The following is a 22,203-nucleotide window of genomic DNA, read 5'->3' on the forward strand; positions in this document are numbered from 1 at the left end:
CTGAGGAGCTGGGCAGTGATGGTGGTTTCTTTCCGCAGGTGTTCCTGTGCTGTGAGCAGGGCTGGCTGGCCAGGCTGGCACACGTTGCCGTGGGCGCCCTCTGTTTGGCCGTGACTCTTGGGACAGCATTCCTCACAGAGACAAGACTGATCCACTTTCTTAGAACTCAGTTAGGCCTGTCCAGACTCGCTGACAAATGGACTTGACCCCTGGGTTGCTTGGTCACCTGTGGCCCCGGAGCCAGCTGTGGGACAGTCCTGCGGGCAGAGCCCGTCTGGTGAGCAGAAGCCCGCTGTTGGTCTGTAGCGGAAGTCAGAGTCGCCCGGGTGGCGAGACATGTGAGAGCCACTGGTGGCCACCACGGTCCCTCCAGACTGACACGCAGGTGAGGGGTCTCAGTTTTAAGTGAAAACCTTTTAAACTAGATGCTTTTTCCGTGATCTTGTTCTAATCAGCATTTTTCTTCTGTAGTAACTTAAGACTTTATGAATTTATTTTGGGTGTGATTGCCCTCTGGCGCATGCGCTCCAGAGCTGTGTGTTCGGTGTTGGGAGTTAACCCTCTGGCCCAGAAGCAGAGACGTGGCCTCAGTGCCCTCCACAGGCATGCTGGATCTTCTGTGAAAGGAGACTGATGTAGGCAGAAGCAGAGACTGGCTGCAGCCGGGGCTCCCTGTGTCAGCGCTGTGGTCCAAGTCTTGTTCCTTTTTTTTTTTTTAAAGACCTGGTAGCCAGTTTATTAAAACAGTTGTTTGGCTTAGGCACCTGCAGTGGTGACTTCAGTGCCTACTCCTGGCTCCATGTGATGGAAGTAATCTCAGAAGGACTGTGCAAGTCAGTGAGCTGCTTATGGGTTCTCTCATCTGGAACCCATCGCATGTCTTAGAAACTTCACCACAAGGGGTTTTTCTTCTGGTGATTCACAGTGTCTTGGGAGGCATCCAGATTGGTCCTTTCACTTCCAGATTTTTCTTCTTTGCTCCTCTGATCAAGCCAGCACACACTTTCCCAAGGGCCTTGGCATCGTGGCTGGTCAGGGTGATCCTAATTCGGTGAATGGCCACCTCCAGTTCCACGGGCATCTTTCCAGTGACTTTAAAAGCCATGGTTGTGGCGCGGCTTCCTGACCGACTTTTTCCTCAGCAAGAGCAAACAGTGATGAGTGAGGAGCAGGAACAGGCAAAAACACGTTCCACACCAGTGCTGCTGGATCTTCCTCAGAAAGCTTGTTTTATTTATTTTTTTAAGATTTATTTATTTTTATTTGAAAGGCAGAATTGCAGAGAGAGAGAGGGACACAGAGAGAGCTTTCATCTACTCTTGAGATGGCTACAATGGCCAGGGCTGGGTCAGGCCTAAGCCCCAGGAGCCAGGTGCTTCATTCAGGTCTCCCACATGGGTGCAGGGGTCCGAGCACATGGGCCATCTTCCACTGCTTCCCCAGTGCATTATCAGGGAGATGGATCAGAAGTGGAGCAGGCAGGAGTTGAACCAGTACCCATATGGGATGCTGGTGTCTCAGGTGGCAACTTAACCCACTGTGACACAACACTGGCACCACTCTGAGTCTTTAGAGAAGGAGAAACATCACCCAGTGAGAGACCCAAGAAATTGATACAGGAGGCTTCTCCAATCTCATTTCCCAGCATGAGTGAAGGAGAATCTGACCTGGCGTGGCCAGCACATGCCTTGTCCTGAGTGGGCCCTCAGGATTGCTGACTGAGGCATGGAGGGAAGCTGACTGAAAACTCCAGCTGTGGCCACCCAAAGAACAGGCCTAGGAAGGAATCGGATTCAGTGGGGGCTGCTTCATCCGTTCGCCCAGGGAGTTGGGAAGAGATGAACACTGAATCTGAAGGGATGTCCCTTTTTATCCCCAGATTAAATGGGGCAAGGTAAAACATGTACTCACAGAGTCAAGTCCCTTCTGCTGACCCATTTTTTTCCAGCACTTGTCAGTACAACCCAATTCTGGGCTCCCAACACCTTGCTCGTGAGATTATCAGCATTACTCTGGGCTGGTATTTTCTTTTTTCATTGATGTTTGAAGACTTTTTGCACCTAAGTGAACTTTGGAACTGTGTACAAACTATTTCTTCGGCATTAATAGTCCTCTGGCCAGGTGTCCCCAAATCTTCCATGTTTACACCCAGTACAGACAACTCATGTCATGTGTAAAACACTTGAGACACACATGTCCAGTATAATAAAGTGCCTGGATTCGAGTCTTGACTCTGCTTCCAACCTGGCTTCCTGCTCACATGCATCCTGGGAAGCAGCTGGTGTTGGTTCATCTTAGAACTTGGGTCCCTGTCATCCATGTGGGAGACCAGCCCTGGCAATGGCAGGCACTTGAGGAAGGAACAAGTGGATGGAACTCTCTCTCTCTGCTGTTCAAATAAAATGAAAATAAATGAATGCTTTAAATTGCATGAATTTAAATCTCCTTGTCAGGAGCCAATACTGAGGGGCCAAGGACCCAGACCCACCAGCCTACCAAGATGGCCCCAGTCACCGTAATATGTTTCTGTCTGCTCAGAGGGAGAAAGTTTTGCACTAGCTGCAGGAGGTGCGGGGGGAATAGCTGAATACAAGATGTTCTCAGCAATTAGAGGCGTCCCAAAGAGCATGACCTCAGTTACGCTATTGGAGGGCAGGGTCAAGCTAGCTTAGGAAGAAAGATTGCTCCATGGAGTACAGTGGGTGGCAGGCACACAGAAGGCAGCCCCTTCCCATGTCTGCTCTGCTCTGGAGTGCACAGAAATGGCCCTCAGCCCTCCTGAGCTCCTTCCCTGCTGTTTCTGACTTCCCCTCCCTTGATAGCCACTACCTGCCCTGTACCCACCTGATACCAGACCCAAAGTACAGTAACACTAACTGCCTCGGAGCCACCTGGACTGACAGGTCTTCAGAGGGTCGGGTCTTGGGCTCACGTAGCTGGGATGCCATGGAGGCTGGCCCACACGTCATGCTCCCATGCCCGTAGGGACTGCATGCTGTTCATGAGCAGCCCTGTGACCCCCAAGATCTTTGGGAACAGGGCCACCCAGTGTCCCACTGTGGGACTCATTCTCTCCTCTCATCCCATGCTGTCTGCTCTGCAGTGCCAGGGCCAGCTCCTGATCAGAGATGGCCAGCTGGGGCGGTGCCAGGGTCTTTCCTGCGGTCTGCTCCTGTGTACAGGAGGGGTAGCTGTGTGTGTTCTCCTGGCGCCCTAGAGCCACACCTATTGCCTCCAGGTGCTCGCATACTACCTGTGGACCAGGCTCTCACTTCACTCAAGAATTTGGGTGGAGGAAAATCACTTTTGCCTTTAACTACTACTTTTTTTTTTTTTTAATTTATTTAACAGGTAGAGTTATAGACAGTAAGAAAGAGAGAGAAAGGTCTTCCTTCTGTTGGTTCATTCCCCAAATGGCCACTATGGCCGGCGCTGTGCCGATCCAAAGCCAGGAGCCAGGTGCTTCCTGGTCTCCCATGGGGTGCAGGGCCCAAGCACTTGGGCCATCCTCCACTGCACTCCCGGGCCATAGCAGAGAGCTGGACTGGAAGAAGAGCAACTAGAACCCGGCACCCATATGGGATGCCGCGCCGCAGGCAGAGGATTAACCAAGTAAGCCACAGCGCCGGCCCCTTAACTTAAAATATGTTGAGGCTACTTCTCCATGGAAACAAGTCTCCAAGACACATCCTTTTATGAAAGGAAGAAACTTTTCATAAAGGGGAGAGCAGCGGCATTTCTGGCTTTCCATGCTCCGCCACCCACACTCGGGGCTGTTGCTGTGCCGGCTTGATGTTTACTCAGCAGTGACCCCTGGTGGCCATGGAGGTGCTCTCTGCTCTCCCTGATCCCTGCCACTTCACTACCAACCCCAAGCAGGGTCCCTGCTTCCCCCTTTCTTTGTTCTTTTTCTTTATATTTTTTTCTTTTTTCTTTTTTCTCCTTCATTCTGTTTGAAAGGCAGATAGAGATCTTCCTCCTACTTGTTCACTCCTCAACCACCAGGGCTGGGCCATGCTAAAGCCAGGAGCCCAGTGCTAGATTCAGGTCTCCCACGTGGGTAGCAGGGACCCAAGCAACCATCATGATGATGATGAACCATCATCACCTGCTGCCTCCCAGGGTGAGCATTAGCAGGAAGCTGGAATCAGAAGCAGAGCCAGGACTGAAGCTCAGGCACCCCCGTGTGGGATGTGAGCATCCTGAGTGACATATTTTATTTATTTATTATTTATTTTATTTTTTTTAAAGATTTTATTTATTTGAGAGGTGGATTTACAGAGACTGAGAGGGAGAGGAGAGAGAGAGAGAAGTGTTTTCCTTCCACTGGTTCACTCCCCAACTGGCCGCAACAACTGGAGCTGTGCCAATCCAAAACTAGGAGCCAGGAGCTTATTCTGGGTCTTCCAAGTGGGTGCAGGGGCCCAAAGACTTGGGCCATCTTCGGTTGCCTTCCAAGGCCATGGCAGAGAGCTGCATTGGAAGAGGAGCAATCGGGACTAGAACTGGTACCCATATGGGATGCTGACACTGCAGGTAGAGGATTAACCTACTGCGCCACAGTGCTGGCCCCATAATTTCTTATTTATTTACATTTATTTGAAAGGCAGAATTATAGAGAAAAATAAGGGGAGAGAGAGAGAAAGAGAGAGAGAAAAATGTCTTCCATCTGCTGGTTCACTCCCCAGATGGCCACAACGGCCAGGACTGGGTCAGGCTGATTCCAGGAGCTTCTTTCAGGTCTCCTACATGGGTGCAGGGGCCCAACTACTTGGACCAGATCATTAGCAGGGAGCTGGATCAGTAGTGGAGCAGCCGGGTCTCGAACTGGCTCCCATATGGGATGTGGGCATTGCAGGTGGCAGCTTAACTACTGCTGTGCCATAACACTGGCCCCCAAGTAACATTTTCACCCCTGCGCCACATGCCCACCCCCATGTCTTTTCTTGAATTTCGTGTTCATGCTGCTGGTTCCACATCAGTCCCCTGTCTGAAAAGGACTAAATTACATTGTCACATTTTTATAAAGACCTTTCTTCTTCCATACCCTTTGCCTCCAAAAGGGAGAAACATCCCCATGTGTCTGTGGGACGAGCAGTAGGTGGCTCACACGTGTGCACCCTTCGTATCCTTACTGGCGCTCCTCTTCCTGCATGGATGTGGTGACGGCCCATGACTCCTGCCTTTGAAAGACAGGCAGTTTCCTGGCCCATGGGGCAGATTCTTCTGTGGCTGGGCCTGGAAGGCCGGGCGTCTCTGCCACCTGCTCTGCTTCTCGCCCTGGGCGATGTGTCTCAGCCTCTACCGCAGTCTCTGCCTGGCCCGGACCCCCTCGTGTCCTTTCATTGCTGTTGTGACACAGCCGTTCCTTGCTGGGCAGGACTAGTTCCAGTGCAGAGTCAGCCAGTATGTGACTTAGGGGCCTAGGACAGCCCCTCCACCCTTGTGTCTTCCTGACAGGCGACAGGATTGCCATGCCTGGGCCCAGAGGCTGTCATTCTGCAGTGAGAGACTGGGTGACTTATTCACACACAGATGTGAAATAGCCCAGCAGAGGTTCTTTCCTTGGTGTTGAGGAGGAGACAGGGGCTGGGCTTCAGGAGCAGGAGCCGGGGGGATCTCTGATGTGGCCCCGGGGCTGGCAGTGATTCACTCCAGCTGAGGAAACCTGGGTGAGTGTGACCTCTGGCCCTGTAAGACGGAGTGTCTCTGGGGTGGCAACCAGAGAAGAACCAGAGCAGAGGACCTCACACCTGCTGACAAAGCCCAGCTCTCAGGGGAGGCCAGGCCGAGGGCAGATGGGTGGGCCCTTGGCACTGATGGCCAAGTGAGGAGGGCTGCAGCAGGACCTGGGGCTTGAGAATCCCAGGGTGCGACAGACTCAGGATGCTGCTTGCATCAGGATCTCAGTGGTCCCAAGGGAGAATTCTGGAAGGAAAACCTGAAGACAGGAGGCCTGAGGCGCCTTTCAGAAGAGAACAAGTTTGGAAAGATGATGAGCCGAGGCATAGATGTATCAGGAGTCCCCTAGAAACTTCTTGAGGACAGTGAAACTCAGCAAACTGGAAAGAGCGCCTGAACAAGGACACTGCTGCACAATGCAGCTTTGGGGCAGGCACTGTGGCGCAGTGGGTTACGCTGCCACTTGCAGTGCCCCCGTCCCGTATCACAGTGCCAGTTTGAGTCTGGACTTCTCTGCTTCTGACCCAACTTGCTGCTGATGTGCCTGGAAGGCGGCAATCATGGCCCAAGTATTTGGGCTCCTGCCACTCATGCGGGAGACCGTGATGGAGTTCTTGGCTCCTGAATTTGGTCTGGCCCAGCCCTGGCTGTTGTGGCATTTGAGGAGTGAACCAGCAGATAGATCTCTGTCTTCTCTGTCTAGTCATCTGTCTGTCACACTGCCTTTCAAATAAATAAATTCATAAATCTTTTTAAAATAAATAAAGCATTTGTTTGCTATTCTGTGAGTGTTCAGGAAATAACTGAGACTAGAGGATTTTGTTTGAAAGGCAGAAAGAGAGCTCCATCCACTGGCTCACCCACCAAACACCTGCAGCAGCCAAACCTGGGCCAGGCTGAAGCCAGGAGCCAGGAATGCATCCCAGGTCTCCCACGTGGTTGACAAGGACTCAGATACTTGAGGGTTACCCGCTGCCTCCAGGGTGCACATTAGCAGGAAGCTGGAACTGGGAGCTGAGCCGGGACTCGCAGGCATCCCAGGCAGCATCTCACCTGCTCTACCAGACATTCGCCCCTGAAGTATTTAATTTAGAAATGAGACTTCTGAGCCAAGCAGATGCAGATGGAGAATGATTTGTTTTTCTAGTATCGTTTACCATACTTGAATGAATTAGCCCCTAATGCTGTAAATACCTCATTTGCTAACTAACTTTTCAGGGTGGCAGAAAAGGTGTCTTAAGCATTCAAGAAGGAGGACGTGTTGAATTGCATCATCAGTCAGTCCCCAGTTACTTCAGCATCATCAATTTCATTATTTAGGGTCACTCGTTTTTAACCAGAACTGTCTGTGTGTATTAGAGCGAAACAGTAAATGGGCTCTGTGTGTCGTTGAGCCAGCCTCCTTCAGAGGCCTAATGAAGGAAGCCTTGTAAACACTTCTTACTTACCCTGCAGATGGGTTGGCAGGCGTTGCCCCATCCCAGAACGCAGTGCGTTCTTGGCCACCTGACTTCTTCACTCTTCTTTGGAGGTATGGCTTAAACGGAAGGTGCTGGAGCTCTGAGAAGCAGGGAGTTGAGTCTTCCCTTTCGTGTAGTAGTTTCTGGGCAGCAGAGTAACTGTACCCACAACTGCTGGACACTCCACCCCCCAGCTTGTCAGAACTATTACAGTGCCGCGTGCCCTGTGTTGACTGCACTGGGTGCGTGAGGGGGCGAGAGTTGTGTCAGGATAATGGGCCTGGCAGTATGCTCTGTGGACACTTAAGCATCCCTTCTGAAGCGTTGTATCTTGGACTCAGTAAGTTTCCATCTCTTTCAGTTCTGGGATTCTTGAAGTGCTGAAGGGCCCTGGCTGCTAGACCTGTGAAGCCGAGTGACCAAAGTGCCTTGGACACTTGGGAGCGAGGGCAGGGGCTGCTGGGAGAAGGAAGCAGTGCCTGTGAGGCTACCTCCCTGGCACACTGGCAGGGCCCAGGCATTGGAGCAGCTCCTGGCCACCTCTATTCCTCCTGGCTGTGCCTGGGGGTGATTCTCATCTCTCCAGGGCCCAGACAGCCAGCAGGTGCAGGTCAGGGTGGAAGCCCAGGTTCCTCTGCAAATGAACTCATCTTTATCACCACCACCTGCCTCCATCTCCCCAGCCCTTGTCTTGGCTTCTGAATGCAAAGCTCCTACGGGAGTAATAGAGTCGCGCAGGTCTTCTGCATGGCTACCGTAAGTCATAGGTCAAGGTCAAAAGTGAGCCAGGAGATGGGCCATCCTGGGGCCAGGTGAGCCCCAACCCAATCAGCTGTTGCCTGGGGGGAGCAGGGCAGAGTGTCTTGGTTCACCCAGAGTAGCCCCTTCAGCCTCAGGGGAGCTGTCTGAGACCTGTGACAGAACAGCTGGCTTGGGAAGGAATCTTCTAGACCACCATTTATTTGTTGCTCTTCTTCTCTCCTGCTAACAAAAGTGTCCAAAAGCCCTTGTTGACCTTCCTCTCGCAATGTGGCCCTGGCCCGACAAACACCCTAAGCACAGGCCACCCGGGTGTCCCAGGGCCCGGTGGGAAAGGGACCTGAACAGTGGGTGACCCCAGCGCTTCCCTCCTGCAGCCTCTGGCTCGGCCCCGCATTTGCAGCAGCCCTTGCTGGTCGGGGCTGCAGAGCTGGGCTCCAGCGGTTGGCGTGGCCAGGGAGCCGTGACTAATGAAGACACACCTGCACTGGTCACACTGGAGGTGACAGCTGAGCAGTGTGTTCCTGCTGCTTGTCTGGGAGACCCTGACCGCCATTCCAATGATGTGCAGCTCACACAGCCACGCCTGCTGGGAGGGGCGGGGAAACAGGGCATGTGGGGCAGCGCTGGCTGTGCTCCCAGCACGCCTGTGCACGCTCCTCTGCAATTCCTGTTGAAGATCATGATGGATTGAGACATAAGGGCATCATGCTTCTCAAAGGATGAGCTGGCTCAGTGGGCATAGAATGGCACGGGTGCCGCAGTCTTTTTTTAAAAGATTGATTGATTTGAGAGGCAAAATGACAGGTAGAGAGAGATCTTCTGTCTACTGGTTCCTTCCCCAGATGGCCGCAGTGGCCAGCACTGGAGCAGGCCAAAACCAAAAGCCTGGAACTCCATCTGGGTCTCTCACGTGTGTTGGCAGGAACCCAAATACTTGGACCATCTTCTAATGCCTTCCTAAACACATGTTAGGGAGCTGGATCAGAAACAGAGTAGCCGGGACTCCACCCAGTGTTCCTGCTGTGGGATGCCAGCATCACAGGCAGCATTGCAACATCCGCCCCCTCAGTCCTTCCAATGGGAAAATAGGTGGGAAGTCCAGCTGTCCCAGCCTTAGAGTGCTCCCTCGCCTGGCCCTCCCCAGAGTCCAGCAGGAACTGTGCAGGCAGAACCAAAACCCAGGAGAACCAAAACAGCATAGCCGAACAGCAGAGATGTTTTCGTCCACATGTAATCCCAGCCACACTAGAGAGCCTTGCTAAAGTAGCTTTCCTTTTTGTGTCCCTGTCCCCTAGGGCATTAGTACAGAACAATTTAGGGAGAGGCCGGGTGTGCACCACACAGGTCCGTGTTCCTGCGCCGAGGCAGAGGTGCCTGTGCTCCTCACGTCGCGTCTGCAGCCCCTCAGAGGCATCTAACAGGAGAGTGTTCTCATAGGCATGCAAGACTCGGCCCAGAGCGACTTGCTTTCCTTTCTTCTGTAACCACCAGTGAAGTGATGTGCGCTCGGCTGCCCAGCGGGGCTGACAGCAAGATGCCCAAGCACGCTGGGCCCTTGTCTGCCACCTCTAGGCTCTCCCTGCAGCAAATCTGCTGACACGGGGCAGGAGCCAGGCTCTGGGTGGAAGGACCCCAGAGGTATCCTGCCTTTGATAATAGCTCCCTCTGTACCAGCATGGGGGATATCCGCTGAGGTCCACATCTGTTTTTTTTTTTCTTCTTCTTTTTTTGAGAGGCAGGGAAAAAGGGGGAGAGGGAGAGAGCTTTTTATCTGCTCTGTTATTTGTTCACTCCCCAGATGCTCACAATGACTAGGTTGGGCCAGGCCGAAGCCAGGAGCTAGAAATGCAATCCAGGTCTCCCACGCAGGTGGTGGGAACCCAGTTGCTCGAGCCATCATTGCTGCCTGTAAGGGTCTGCATTAGCAAGAAGCTGGAATCAGGAGCTGGAGCCAGGCATCAAACCCAGGCACTCTCATGTGGGATGTGGGCATCTTAACGCTAGGCCAAACAGTTGCCCCCACCTCTGTCTTTTGAAGCACAGAAGCCAGGTTGGATTTCATGTGTGTGTTTCCTGTTCTAAATGATACATCAAGGTACATGTGCACCATTGCTTCTACCCCACCTCACTGCCCTTCTCTGACTCATTGGGAGACTGTGGACAAGTCTCCCTCACTCCCCAGCCACAGAGCACCAAGCATGGGCCAGGTATGCATAAAGGCACGTCTTGCTCCTGTTGCCTGTGAAATCTTCACAACACCGCCTGTCCATCATCTGCACATTACAGGGGAGGGGATGGAGGCACAGAGAAATGGCTTCACTTTCCCAGGGCGTTAGCAGGGAGCTGGACCGGAAGCAGGGTGGTTGGGACTAGAACTGGAGCTCTGGTATGGGATGCTGGCTTTGCAAGTGGAAGCTTAACCCACTGTGCCACCATGGCAACCCTGCAGTGGGAACATTGCTTTCCACTTCCCTGGAAGGTAAGGCTGCCGGTGAAGAAGGCTCGGCTGGCCCGAGAGCAGTTTGGAAGGGTGAGGACCTCGGGGAAGCAGCATCTCGGCTTCTGGGGCAGGCCACAGGCAGGCAGCAGCCCATTGAGAAGGGTCGTTCCAGAGCTGGCTAGTGATTTTCAGCAATTCCAGAAACCATGCCTGCTGGGTGTTTCGATTTCCCTGAAGCCTTAGAGGAAGGCAGAAAGTAAAAGGCCCTGGCGATGTGAGAGAACATGGCTCTTCCGGGCAGGCCGGCCACTGTGGTGGCTTCAGAAGCAGTCGGAAAGGCCTGAGTGGACCCTGCCACAGGAAGAAGCTCCTGGCTCCTGGCTTCAGCATGGCCCAGCCCCGGCTGTTGCAGCCGTCTAGGGAGTAAATCGGTGGATGGAAGATCTATCCTTCTCTCTGTGTGTCCCTGAATTTCAAATGTATAAAGCTTTAAAAGATAGGAGGAAGGAAGGGATCAGAGCTAGTGTTGTGACAGTGGATTAAGCCACCGCGTGTGACGTTGGCATTCCATATGAGTGGGGATTTGAGTCCTGGCTGCTCCACTACTGATCCAGCTCCCTGCTGATGTGCCTGGGAAAGCAGCGGACCCCTACCAGCCATGTAGGAGACCCGGATGGGGTTCTAGGCTCCTGGCTTCAATCTGGCCCAGCCCTGGTTGTTGCAGCCATTTGGGGAGTGACTTCAGCAGATGGAAGTCTATCCCTTCCTCTCTCCTTAACTCTGCCTTTCAAAATAAATCTTAAAAAGAAGAAAGAGGAGGTGGGAGAAGAGGAAGGGATCACTCAGGATGGAGAGGGAGATAGCCTCTGCCCTCTGCAAAGATGCTCAGCCCACCATGTGGCTTTGTGTGGCTGCTGCCCCACCAGACCATAGCATCCTTGGGCCAGGGGCTCGCCCTTGATCGTAGCTGCATCTCCTGTGCCGATCTTACTACCTGTTGGAGCCTCCATTTCTTCCCCGCTGGAAGGGCAGGGGCTGAGAATGTGAGCTGACAGCCAAGTACACACTTTTGTCCAGTGACATTAAGGGAGGTAGCCATTCCCCTTTGATGTGCTAACCTTACCCTACCCACCTGCTAGGCCACAGCGCCTCCCAGGGCCTCCAGCACTCTGCTCGTCGTGGGGGGACAGGACCCCTCTTCCCACCACCCTGTGCCTCAGCTCCTCTTTCCAAAGGGCTTGAGCTCTGCTCAACCCCCCATGCCCACCCCCACCATCAGGAGACGACCCCACTGCTGGTCAGAAGCCAGGGTCAGTGCTAGGCAGCATGTGAAGTTTGAGAGGATGGTGATGGGTCCCCGCCACCTGCATGGGAGACCCAGATGGAGTTCTGGGCTCCTGGCTTCAGTACGGCCCAGCCGGGCTGTTGCAGGGTATTTGGGGAGTGAACCAGCAGATGGGAGATTCTCTCTGACTCTCTCAAATAAAATGAAACAAGATCGAAATATGTATATGTATATATACATGCGTACAGACACAAAGATGATGCAAGGATCCCCAGGTCCCGAGGGCCCAGCCGTCCAGTTGGTCACGCCCAGGTCAGAGGCCTCTGAGCACACCATCCGGCTCCCAGGCCCACTCTGCTCACCTCAGCTGCTGTACTCGGGGTGTCCTGCATGTGCTCCCTCAGAGCAGGGTGCTGTAGCTCAAGGGGGCTCTGCTGCTGGGCCAGGGCTGCTCGGGGCCGCAGGAAAAGGGGTGGGGCACTCTGGCCATGCTTTAGCCACCGAGGGGTGGGCATTGGTGGCGCTGGGGAGATGGAAGATGCATAGATCTCCTCAAACGGCCGCAAGCTCCCTAAGCACACAACTCACCGGGATTTAATCTGCAACTCCGATTCAGTCAGCTAAGTGGGGGAAGGAAGAAGTGGGTAGTTGTCATGGCAACACCAAATTGCCCAGGATCAGGTTGGTCTCCAAGGGGGAGGGGAGCAGAGCTGAGCCTCTACCTTCCTGGCAGAGATGTTCTGGAGAATGGGGACCCTAGTGAGGGTCTCCCCAGCTAAGGGTTAAGGGCCAGAGACGTGGTAGAGTGACAGGGGGCTGGCCAGCCAGGGGCCCTCCCACAGGGCCTGGAGCCCCGATTGCCCAAGCAGGTGAGTTGTGGAGCCAGCCCCTTGCTGAGGGCTGCCTTGTTGGCAAGGGCAAGGGCAGGGCCGGCCCTGAGCCCCTCCAATCCAGAGCCTGTTTGTTCTCCTGTCCTCCTGTCCAAGGCATTCCTGGCCAGGTTTCAGCCTTCGGTCTGGCCGTGGATGTGGGCACAGCCAGGGATGTCCATTGAGTCTGGTCTGAAGGGTGGACCCCCAGCCTCTCCAGACAGTGCCAGCCAAAGCCACAGTGAGGAGGATGGGGACTGCCCACCTGGCCTCTCCTCCCCACGGAGAATGAATTGGAGCAGCTGCGGTACTGCCCCTAGTGGTCTGTGGCAGCCTGGGCCCCGGCCAGGGCGTGGGAGCTACTCCAGTGAGGAAGGAGTTAAGCATCAGGCGCCTCTCCCACCCAAACCACCCTCGTCCCTGTTCAGCCTCTGACCTTAAGTGCTCTTGGGCCCTGGGATGAGATCCTAGCTGCTCAGCAGGCCTGCACTGCCCCACGACCAGCCAAGCTTGGTGCATGTGTCTCTGTGGTCCCATAGGGGCTCAATACATGAATGAATGAGTAAAAAATGAGTGGATGGATGGGTGGGTGGCCTGGGCAGTGAGGACTGGGAGCAGCAGAAACGAAAAAGGGCCAGGTTGTGGGGGCCTTAAATGCCAGGCTGCTGGGAGGGGGTTTCTCGGGCTCCGCCTCTAGCTTCTGCCCTGGGGCCTCCTGCAGGTGTTGCCCTGTCCCCTGGTCCCCACTGAGAGAGACAGGGACACCAGGGCCCATCTCCCAGCGCCTGGCTTTACCTGGCCCCTGGCAGGGGCTGCCTTCCTGGGGCCCCTTCACACCGGACTGCTTTTGCACCCTGCCTGTGAGTTCTCACACTTGTCCAATTAGTGCTAATTGCAAGCAGGAAGTGGGGGGGGGCATAGGCCTGGAGCGTTGGAGCACTGAGCTCTGTGGGACAGGTACTTTCCCAGAGCTGCAGGGTCTCCCGTGGAGCTGCGTGGGGCAGCTCGGGGCTCTCCCTGAGTCTTTGGTGCAGTGGATCGGGCTCCGTCAGCCCCTGCTCTCCAGAGAGCTCAGCCTGTCACTGGCACCTGCTCTCCTGGATGTCAATGGCCTCCCGGGCAGGGCAGGCCCCCCGTTTCCCGCCAGCTCTTCCTGACCTGGTACAGAGCCCAGCCATTCCATTCTCACTCTGGGAATGCAGGCAGAGGGGCTCAGGGCCCGGACGGAGGCTGAACCCTCACGGGCCCTTGTCCCAGCCTGAACACCTTATTCAAGAAAGCCTGGCTCTGCCTGACTGTGCCCAGACTGTGCTTCCCATGAGGACCTAGGATGCAGGGCTGGGATGTCCCCTTACATGCCCCTGCTGCCCCGTGTCCCCTACCTCCTCCTCGGAGCAGACATGGGGGTGTTAAGCCCCAAACCAGCTCTGGGCTCCTGTGATGCTCTCCCTGCCCCATCACAGGGCAGGCCCCCACCTCCGGCCTGGGCAGAGACGCCCCGCCCCGCTCTCTGAAGAGCCGATGTGGACCATTGCCCATGGGTGCCCTCATTGTGGGCACTTGTCAGGTCTTCTCTTAGAGGACTGGGATCCTGTGCCCCAGCTTAGGGCCACCCAGACTTTGACCCATCTGGAAGCAGGGCCCTCCGAACTCGAAGATGCTCAGAGATTCAGATTCCTGGGTGTTTCAGCCTGTGAAGGGGGCTGGTTCCCGTGCCGCAGGAGGCAGTGGGCTCCTCCTAGGCCCCGGATCCCTGAGCGGAGCGGCCCGGCTGCCGGCGGCCACTAGAGGGCAGGCCTCTCCCGTGTGTTTCCTCAGGGCCGGGTGAGGCGGTGAGCGGGGCGGGCGGGCGACCACGGAGCGGCTGCCCGGCGCGGCAGGAGCTGCGAGGCCGGCCGAAGTCCCCCTGGGCCCTGGGCCCCCCCGAAGACCTCTGTGAGACTTTTACCTCCCGGAGCCCAGGCCTGAGCCCGCCGCGACGGTGTCCGGCTCCTGCGTGGGTCGTGAGTGACCCGTGGGCTCCTCTTCCAAGAACGCCGGCGACTGAGACGCCACTGGGGAATGATGCGGACTCTGGGGCAGGAAGGAGCCCACCGGCCTGGCGCCTGGGAGTTGGGTCTGGACAGGCATTTCCGGGGGGCTCAGGCACCCCCAGCACCCCCAGAGGAGCCGCACTGTTGGGCTCACCCTTGGTTTGCAGAAGAGGAGACAGGCTCAGAGAGGCTGCCTGAGACTTGGCCCCACCGTCCCTTTGCCAGCCACATCCTCACTGGTCTCCTTGGTTTCAGTTTTCTTTTCTTCCTTCCATGTTTTAAGCTTTCAAAAAATTTGTTTTTAAAATGTGAACCTTTTTAAAAACTTAAGTCATTGGTTTTAAATTACATGAGACATGCATGAGTACATCCTCACATTAAACTGTAATTCAGAGGGTCTGGCATTGTGACATAATAGGTTAAGCCTATGCCTGCAGCGCCGGTATCCCACATGGGCATCGCTTCATGCCCTGGCTGACCCTCTTCCAATTTAGCTCCCTGCTAATGTGCCTGGGAAGGCAGTGAAGGATGGCCCAAGTGCTTGGGCCCCTGCACCCACATGGAGACCCAGAGGAAGCTCCTAGCCCCTAGCTTTGGCCTGGCCCAGCCCTAGCTGTTGCAGGCATTTGGGGAGTGAACTTGCGGATGAAAACCCTCTCCCTCCACCCCGCCGTCTCTCCTCTCTGTCTGTAACTGCCTCTCAAATAAGTAAAATTAAAAAAAAAAAAAAAACTGTAATACAGGGAGCAAATATTTAACCTGATGGTAAGATGCCTGCCTCCCACATCTGAGTGCCTGGCTCAAGTCCAGCTCTGGGTCCTGATCCCGGCTTCCTGCTAATGTGGACCCTGAGAGGCAGCAGTGACGGTGCAAGTTCCCAAAGTCCCTGCCAGCCACATGGACGACCTGAAGTCCCAGCCCCAGATGTCGCAGGCATTGGAGAAGTAAGCCAGCAGATAGGAGTGCACTTGCTCGCGCTCGCTCGCTCGCTCGCTCTCAGTCTCTTGCTCTCTCTCTTTCCCTCTCTCCTTCCCTCTCTCCTTCTCTCTGGCTCTCAAATAAAAAAAATTATCCAAAGACCAGTTCAACCAGCTCCCCTTGGGGGTCAGCAGATTGCTATTTCTCTGTAAGTAAACACTAATATTAGTACTTACGCTACCCAGATGACAGGTTGTTATATTTAAAAGAAGAAAGTGTTTTGGTGGTCATGAGTCCACATACACAGCTGGTTTGTGAAATCGTGTTGGAACCGGAGTTGATGGTACTATGCTTGGCTGTGCTGAATACCCGGTCCCGAGCTGTGATGGCACCGAGGCCCCAGGCCGGGACTTCCTCTCTCTGTCCCCTCATTTTGGCATTCACTGCTCAATCCTGCTCCTGTAGAAACTTAAATCTCAAGCGATTTTCCAAGCTGATGTCCTCCTCTCTGCCCACCCATCTCAGTTAGATTTGGGTTGGGGCCGGCGCCGCGGCTCACTAGGCTGATCCTCCGCCTTGCGGCGCCGGCACACCGGGTTCTAGTCCTGGTTGGGGCACCGGATTCTGTCCCGGTTGCCCCTCTTCCAGGCCAGCTCTCTGCTGTGGCCAGGGAAAGCAGTGGAGGATGGCCCAAGTCCTTGGGCCCTGCACCCCAAGGGAGACCAGATAAGTACCTGGCTCCTGCCATCGGATCAGCGCGGTGCGCCAGCTGCAGCGCACCAGCCGCGGCGGCCATTGGAAGGTGAACCAACGGCAAAAGGAAGACCTTTCTCTGTCTCTCTCTCTCACTGTCCACTCTGCCTGTCAAAATAAATAAATAAAAAAATAAAAAAAATTAAAAAAAAGATTTGGGTTGGACTGGGGTCCGGTGGGAAGTTGGGGAAGCCAGCTTCCCCGCCCCACTCTCCTGAAGAGGACGGCTGAGGGTCTTCTTTCCACAGACATGCAACCCCAGACCAGCCATTTCCTCTTTCCCCCTCATCCTGTAATCATCCCGTGGCCTGTGTGTCTGCAAACAACCTGCGGAGTTCACTCCATTGCCCACTCTAGACCTCTCGGCTGCTACAGCCTGGGCCTCAGTGGCCACCCCAGCGCAGGTTCCCTGGTGCTCTGGGAGGTAGCACTGCTGGGCTGAGGGGCAGGCACCTATATGGGATGCCGGCACTTCAGGCAGCGGCTTTACCCGCTTATGCCACAGTGCCAACCCCATACACCTGCTTTCTAAGTGCATGTCTGGCCTTGTCATCACTTTGCTAAAATTCTTTGTTGTATCTAGACTGTCATCCAAACCCCATAGCAGGTGTTTCACTTAGCAGCTCAGATGCCTGTGTCCCACATCAGAGAGCCTGGGTTCGATGCCTGGCTCTGGCTCCTGACTCCAGCTTCCTGCTAATACAGACCCTGGGAGGGCTTTGCCACCCACGATGGAGTTCCTGGGTCCTGGAACCAGCCTATATTAGCCCTGGCTGTTGGGGATATTTGGGGAATGAATCAGGTTGGGCACTCACTATGTCTCTCTGTTCCTTCCTCTCTGTCTCTCAAATTAAGGAAAAAATATTTCACTAGAAGAAAAATCCAGGTCTGCAGCCTATCAGGGGATGGCAGGCACTGAAGGCTGGGGCTCTGCCACTGTGCTGTGCACTTTCTGGGCATCCTTTTCCAAAACTCTGACGGGGTTTTGGGGGGATCAGAGGAGGCCGTGACAGGGCTGAGCCCTTGACCCTGTCAGTGTCAGCCTCATACGTGGACTTCAGAGTTTGTGGAAAATGGAATTAAAAGGTAAGCTTATTTTGGTGCAAAAATATTGAAATCCCTGCATATAAGGGATATTCCAAATGTCCATGGAAATACATATGATGGGGCTGGCGCTGTGGCATAGGGGGAAAGCCACCGTCTGCAGTGCCACCATCCCTTATAGATGCCAATTGGAGTCCTGGCTGCTCCACTTCTAATCCAGCTCTCTGCTAATGCACCTGGAAAAACATTGAGAGGTGGCCCAAGTGCTTGGGTCGCTGCACCCACGTGAGAGATGTGGCTTGGCCTAGCCCCAGCTGTTGCAACCGTCTGGGGAATGAACCAGCAAATAGAAGATGTCGATCTCTCCCTGTCTCTCTCATTATTTCTGTAAATCTACCTTTCAAATAAATAAATAAATAATTTTTAAAGACCTATTATAGAAAAACTGCCTGGATTTCAAATTCCTTTGCATCAAAATAAAGTTATCTTTTAATTCTTTGTTCCATGAACTTTTTGGAGCACTCTTTTGCTGCCATTCCCTGTACTGAGACCCTTTGTGATTGAGCCCCAAACCCTTTTCAGTCTTGTGCCCCACGCTGCAGCCTAGAGGAGCTGCCTCCCCCTAAATCCCCACCTCCAGGTCCCTGTGCATGCTGCTCTTTCTCCTGTATGCCCCTTCCTTCCTCACTGTTCCCCTCCCTTCCCCAAGATTTCCAATCTTCTGCACCCTCAACTAAGCTGCCCCCATCCCCACCCACGCTGGCTGAGACCCGGTCCCCCCCACCCAGGACCCGTCCTCTTCCCTTCCCTGAGGCTTGCCTGTCGTGGGCCCTGAGTTGCTGTGACTCGGGCCCACTGGCACTCTCCACCCAGGGATGGGAGCTGGGTCTGTGCATCGTCTCCAACAGCCCTGCCCCTACCCTGTTATCCCCAGCATCTCCCTGGGCCGGGCCCTCAACTGTTGGAATTAAGGACCCAGGAAAGACCTGCACACTTGACTCATGCAGAGGGGCAGGGCAGAGCCGGGGCCATCACCCAGGGCCCTGACCTCAGCAGGATTCCACGGGATGCACCTGCACACCAGGGTAGGAGGCAGCACCTTGTCCCACCCCAGGGGTCTCCATGTCTGGGCAGCCTCTCCTGAGCCCCAGTCTACCATTCCTGAGGGGACCTTCACTCAGGCTAGGAGATCCTGGGGACCCAGGCCAGCTGCCTTCCAGGCCCCTCCTGCCTACAACCCGGCCCCAAGCTCCCCACTGACATCCACCACCTGGCAGAGGGCGTGGCTGTCGTGGTCCCTGCTGGGCTGAACCTCCACAGGGGGCCACTGCCCAAGGCAACCTACGTGGAAGAAGTGGCCTTTCCTGGGCCTCAAACTCTGCTTAGGAAAATCACTTTCTCTTTCTGCCTTCACTTTCTCCCTCTGGAAAATGGGCAAAGGGGGTGGGTGTCTGGTGCAGCCGTTAAGACATCACTTGGAATGTGTATTGGAACGCCAGGGTTCGAGCCCTGGCCCTGCTCCCAATTCCAGCTTCCTGCTGATGCACACCCTATGGGCAGCAGGTGACGGCTCAAGTGCTTGGATCTCCACTACTCACTCAGGAGACCTGGGTTGAGTTCCTGGCTTTGGCCTGGCCCAGCCCCAGCTGTTGCAGGCATTTGGGAAGTTAACCAGCAGATGGAATATTTTTCTGTCTCTCTGCTTTTAAATAAAATGAAAACAAAAAAAATTAAAAAAAGTTTAAAAGGCAAGTGGGCACAGGGAGATGGAGGAAGGGAGGCTGAGAGGTGATGGGCAGTTGGAAGGTCAAGCTCGGGTCGTGGGGCTCTGTGTGACCAGGTGCACGCAGAGGCTGAAGTCTAGTTTTGGGACCGACACAGACATTTCTCCCGGCACCCCTGGAGATCCCACAAGAGCTCCGAGAATTTTCTGGCTGGCAGCTGCCGAGGCCTCCTGGGAAATGCGGCAAACCCAGGTGAAGAAGGTGATGGGCTTCAAGGAGACCCAGGGTCACTGTCCTGCAGCCACAGAAGGACTTCACCAGGGAGAGGGTGACCAGAGAGGGTGTGCGGGCTCCGGGGAGGGGTTATGTTGGAGAATGGCTGGTGGAAGGCTCGTGGGCGGGTGACTTTTCTGTAATGTGTGAAGTGGGCAGAACACTGCCTCCCACCTGGGGCTGCGGTGAGGTCCAAATGGATCCACACACAGACAGGTGCCGTGGTGCCGGATGTCCACCTTTGGGAATTGGCCCCATACCTGTTGGTTTCGTGGGCACCTGTGTACATGGGTAAGCCCACGCCTGCTGCCACAGGGCCTCCCAGGTGAGTGTGGTGTGTTTCCACCCACAGCTGACCAGAACGTGTGGGTCCCATGGGTGCAGTTTCTTCGGCAGAGCCAGTGTTCAGCAGTAGTGGCGGGGGGAGGTGGCGGCAGTGTGAGGGGGGCCAGGTGCTTGGAGGGAGGGAGGCTAAGATCTAAGGTCAAGCCCTGTCACCTCGGGTGCTGGAATGGCCCTCAGGAGAAGGTGGGCTAATTTCCCAAAGTGAGGTTGGCTACAGCTGACCCTCATGGCCCACCCAGGCCCGCAGGCTGTGTCCTGCTGCAGCTCCAAGAGGCCGTGTGTTAATGGGTTGCCAAAAAAGGTGCTGGCATCCTATGGCTAAAAGCCTCTAAACCGTTGTCAATGACAACTTACGTGGGTCTTTTCCCCTAAAGATTTATTTATTTGAAATTTATTTATTTGTTACAGAGCAAGAGGAAGAGGCAGGAAAAGATCTTCCATCTGCTGGTGCACTCCCCAATGACCACAACAGCCAGGGCTGGGCTAGGCAGAAGCCAGGAGCCAGGAGCTTCATCCAGGTCTCCCATGTGGATGCAGGGGCCCATGCACTTGGGCCTTCCTCTGCTTTCCCAGATGCACTATCTGCTGCTTTCCCAGGCCATTGGAAGTGGAGCAGCGGGACTTGAACCAGAGCCTACATGGGATGCTGGTGCCGCAGGCAGCAGCTTTACCAGCTACACCACGGTGCCGGCGCTGTCACTTACATGTTGTGACAGCATCGGTGCTGGCCCCGTCATTTACATTTGTGACACCATCGAGCAGCTGGGGCGTAGAGAGCACTCATCTCTGATAGCAGGGCAGGGCGGGAAGGACGGGTCGAGTGCAGGGAGCGCAGGTCTGGGACGGCTGCTCTGTCCCTGCGAGGGCCCTGCTCTGGAGCAGCCCTGGAGGCGGCTGCTTCTCCCTGAGGAGTGACTTACGCTTGGTCAAGTGCACGTCATAGATCACAGCTCGATGACTCTCACATAGCTGGATAGCCACGTCACCACGGCCCTGAGCACGGTCCCTGACCCTAGGGAACTCCCTGTGCCCATCCCGGTCAGCGGTCCCTACCCCGGACGTGATCATCAGACGTCATTGCCGCTGTAGCAGGCTCTCATCCAGATGTGGTCACACAGCGTTCTCCTGTGTCTCGCCTCCCTTGATTAGCACGGTCTTAGGTTAATTTCTTAAAACATTGAGTCATAGAAGTTAGAGAGAGAGCAAGATCTTCCATCCAGTAGTTCATACCACAAATGGCTACAACAGCTGGCGCTCAAATGGGATGCCAGTGTCTCAGGTGGAGGCTTCACCCACTGCACAGCATCAGCCCCATGTTCTGAATTTCAAATAATTTTTATAGGGGCAGGTGTTGTGGTGTAGCAGGTAAAACCACTGCCTGCGACACCAGCATCCCATATGAGTGTCGGTTTGCATCCTGGCTGCTCCAGTTCCAAGCCAGCTCCCTGCTAATGCACCTGGGAAAGCACCAGAGGGTGGACCAAGAGCTTGGGCCCCTGCACCCTCATGGGAGACCTGGATGAGGCTCCTGACCCCTGGCTTCTGCCTGACCCATTCCTGATCATTGCGGCCATTTGGGGAGTGAACCAGAGGATGGAAGATGTCTTTATTTCTCTCTCTCTCTCTCTCGCTCCCCCTCTGTAACTATTTAAAATAAATAAATAAATAACTCTTTAAAAATTTTAATTTATTTAATTTATTTGAAAGGCAGAGGGAGAGACAGAAATGATAGACAGATATTCTATTTGCTGTTTCACTCCCCATATTCCAGTAACAGGGAAGGAATGGACACCTTGGGATTTGATTAGCCCTTTCCCATATTCCTGTGGAACAGTGGTCTTTCTACTTTTACTTGTTGAGCATTTTATTTAGTGCAGCATTAAGCCTGTGATTATAAAGTAAATTAAAAATATGGCAAAATTAAAAGAAAAAAAGAAGGAGAGAGGGAGGGGAGTGTCATTGCATTCTTAGGGTTGTATCTGTGAACGACATGGAATCTTGTCTTTATATTGCTAAAAATAAATAAATAAATAAAAACAGTCAAGAAGGGGCCAGGATGGCCGGCGCCGCGGCTCACTAGGCTAATCCTCCGCCTAGCGGCGCCGGCACACCGGGTTCTAGTCCCGGTCGGGGCGCTGGATTCTGTCCCGGTTGCCCCTCTTCCAGGCCAGCCCTCTGCTGTGGCCAGGGAGTGCAGTGGAGGATGGCCCAGGTGCTTGGGCCCTGCACCCCATGGGAGACCAGGAAAAGCACCTGGCTCCTGGCTCCTGCCATCGGATCAGCGCGGTGCGCCGGCCGCAGCGCGCCGGCCGTGGCGGCCATTGGAGGGTGAACCAACGGCAAAGGAAGACCTTTCTCTCTGTCTCTCTCTCTCACTGTCCACTCTGCCTGTCAAAAAAAAATAAATAAATAAATAAAAAATAATAAAGAAGGGGCCAGGCTGAAACCAGGAGCCAGGAACTCACTCTGATTTCCCACATGTGTCCCAAGGACCCAAGAACTTGAGGCAGCACTGCTGCCTGCCTCCTGCCTTAGCAGGATACTGGGATTGGGAGCAGAGCCAGGCCTGGGACCCAGGCACTGTGATACGGGATGTGGGCATCCAGAGAGGCAGC

The 22,203-nt window shown here is 54.6% G+C and overlaps 2 protein-coding genes and 1 pseudogene across 4 annotated transcripts in view; 2 read left to right on the forward strand and 1 right to left on the reverse strand.

Moving 5' to 3' along the window:
* The window catches only part of RFT1 (RFT1 homolog), a 50,286-nt gene extending 49,523 nt beyond the window's left edge, over positions 1-763 (forward strand). For all 3 annotated transcript variants that reach the window (XM_070050720.1, XM_070050721.1, XM_070050722.1), the window contains one exon: positions 39-763. In XM_070050720.1, the coding sequence (XP_069906821.1) occupies positions 39-206 (168 nt within the window). In that variant the 3' untranslated portion in view covers positions 207-763. The remainder of the gene's footprint in view (positions 1-38) is intronic.
* Positions 250-22,203, forward strand: part of SFMBT1 (Scm like with four mbt domains 1) — a 159,340-nt gene continuing 137,386 nt past the window's right edge. Inside the window, exon 1 of the mRNA XM_051851534.2 lies at positions 250-385. The gene's annotated coding sequence lies outside the window, so the exon portion shown is untranslated. The remainder of the gene's footprint in view (positions 386-22,203) is intronic.
* Positions 757-18,979, reverse strand: LOC138844090 (small ribosomal subunit protein uS10-like; annotated as a pseudogene).

This window comes from Oryctolagus cuniculus, chromosome 10, assembly GCF_964237555.1.
Source record: "Oryctolagus cuniculus chromosome 10, mOryCun1.1, whole genome shotgun sequence".
Lineage (NCBI taxonomy): Eukaryota > Metazoa > Chordata > Mammalia > Lagomorpha > Leporidae > Oryctolagus > Oryctolagus cuniculus.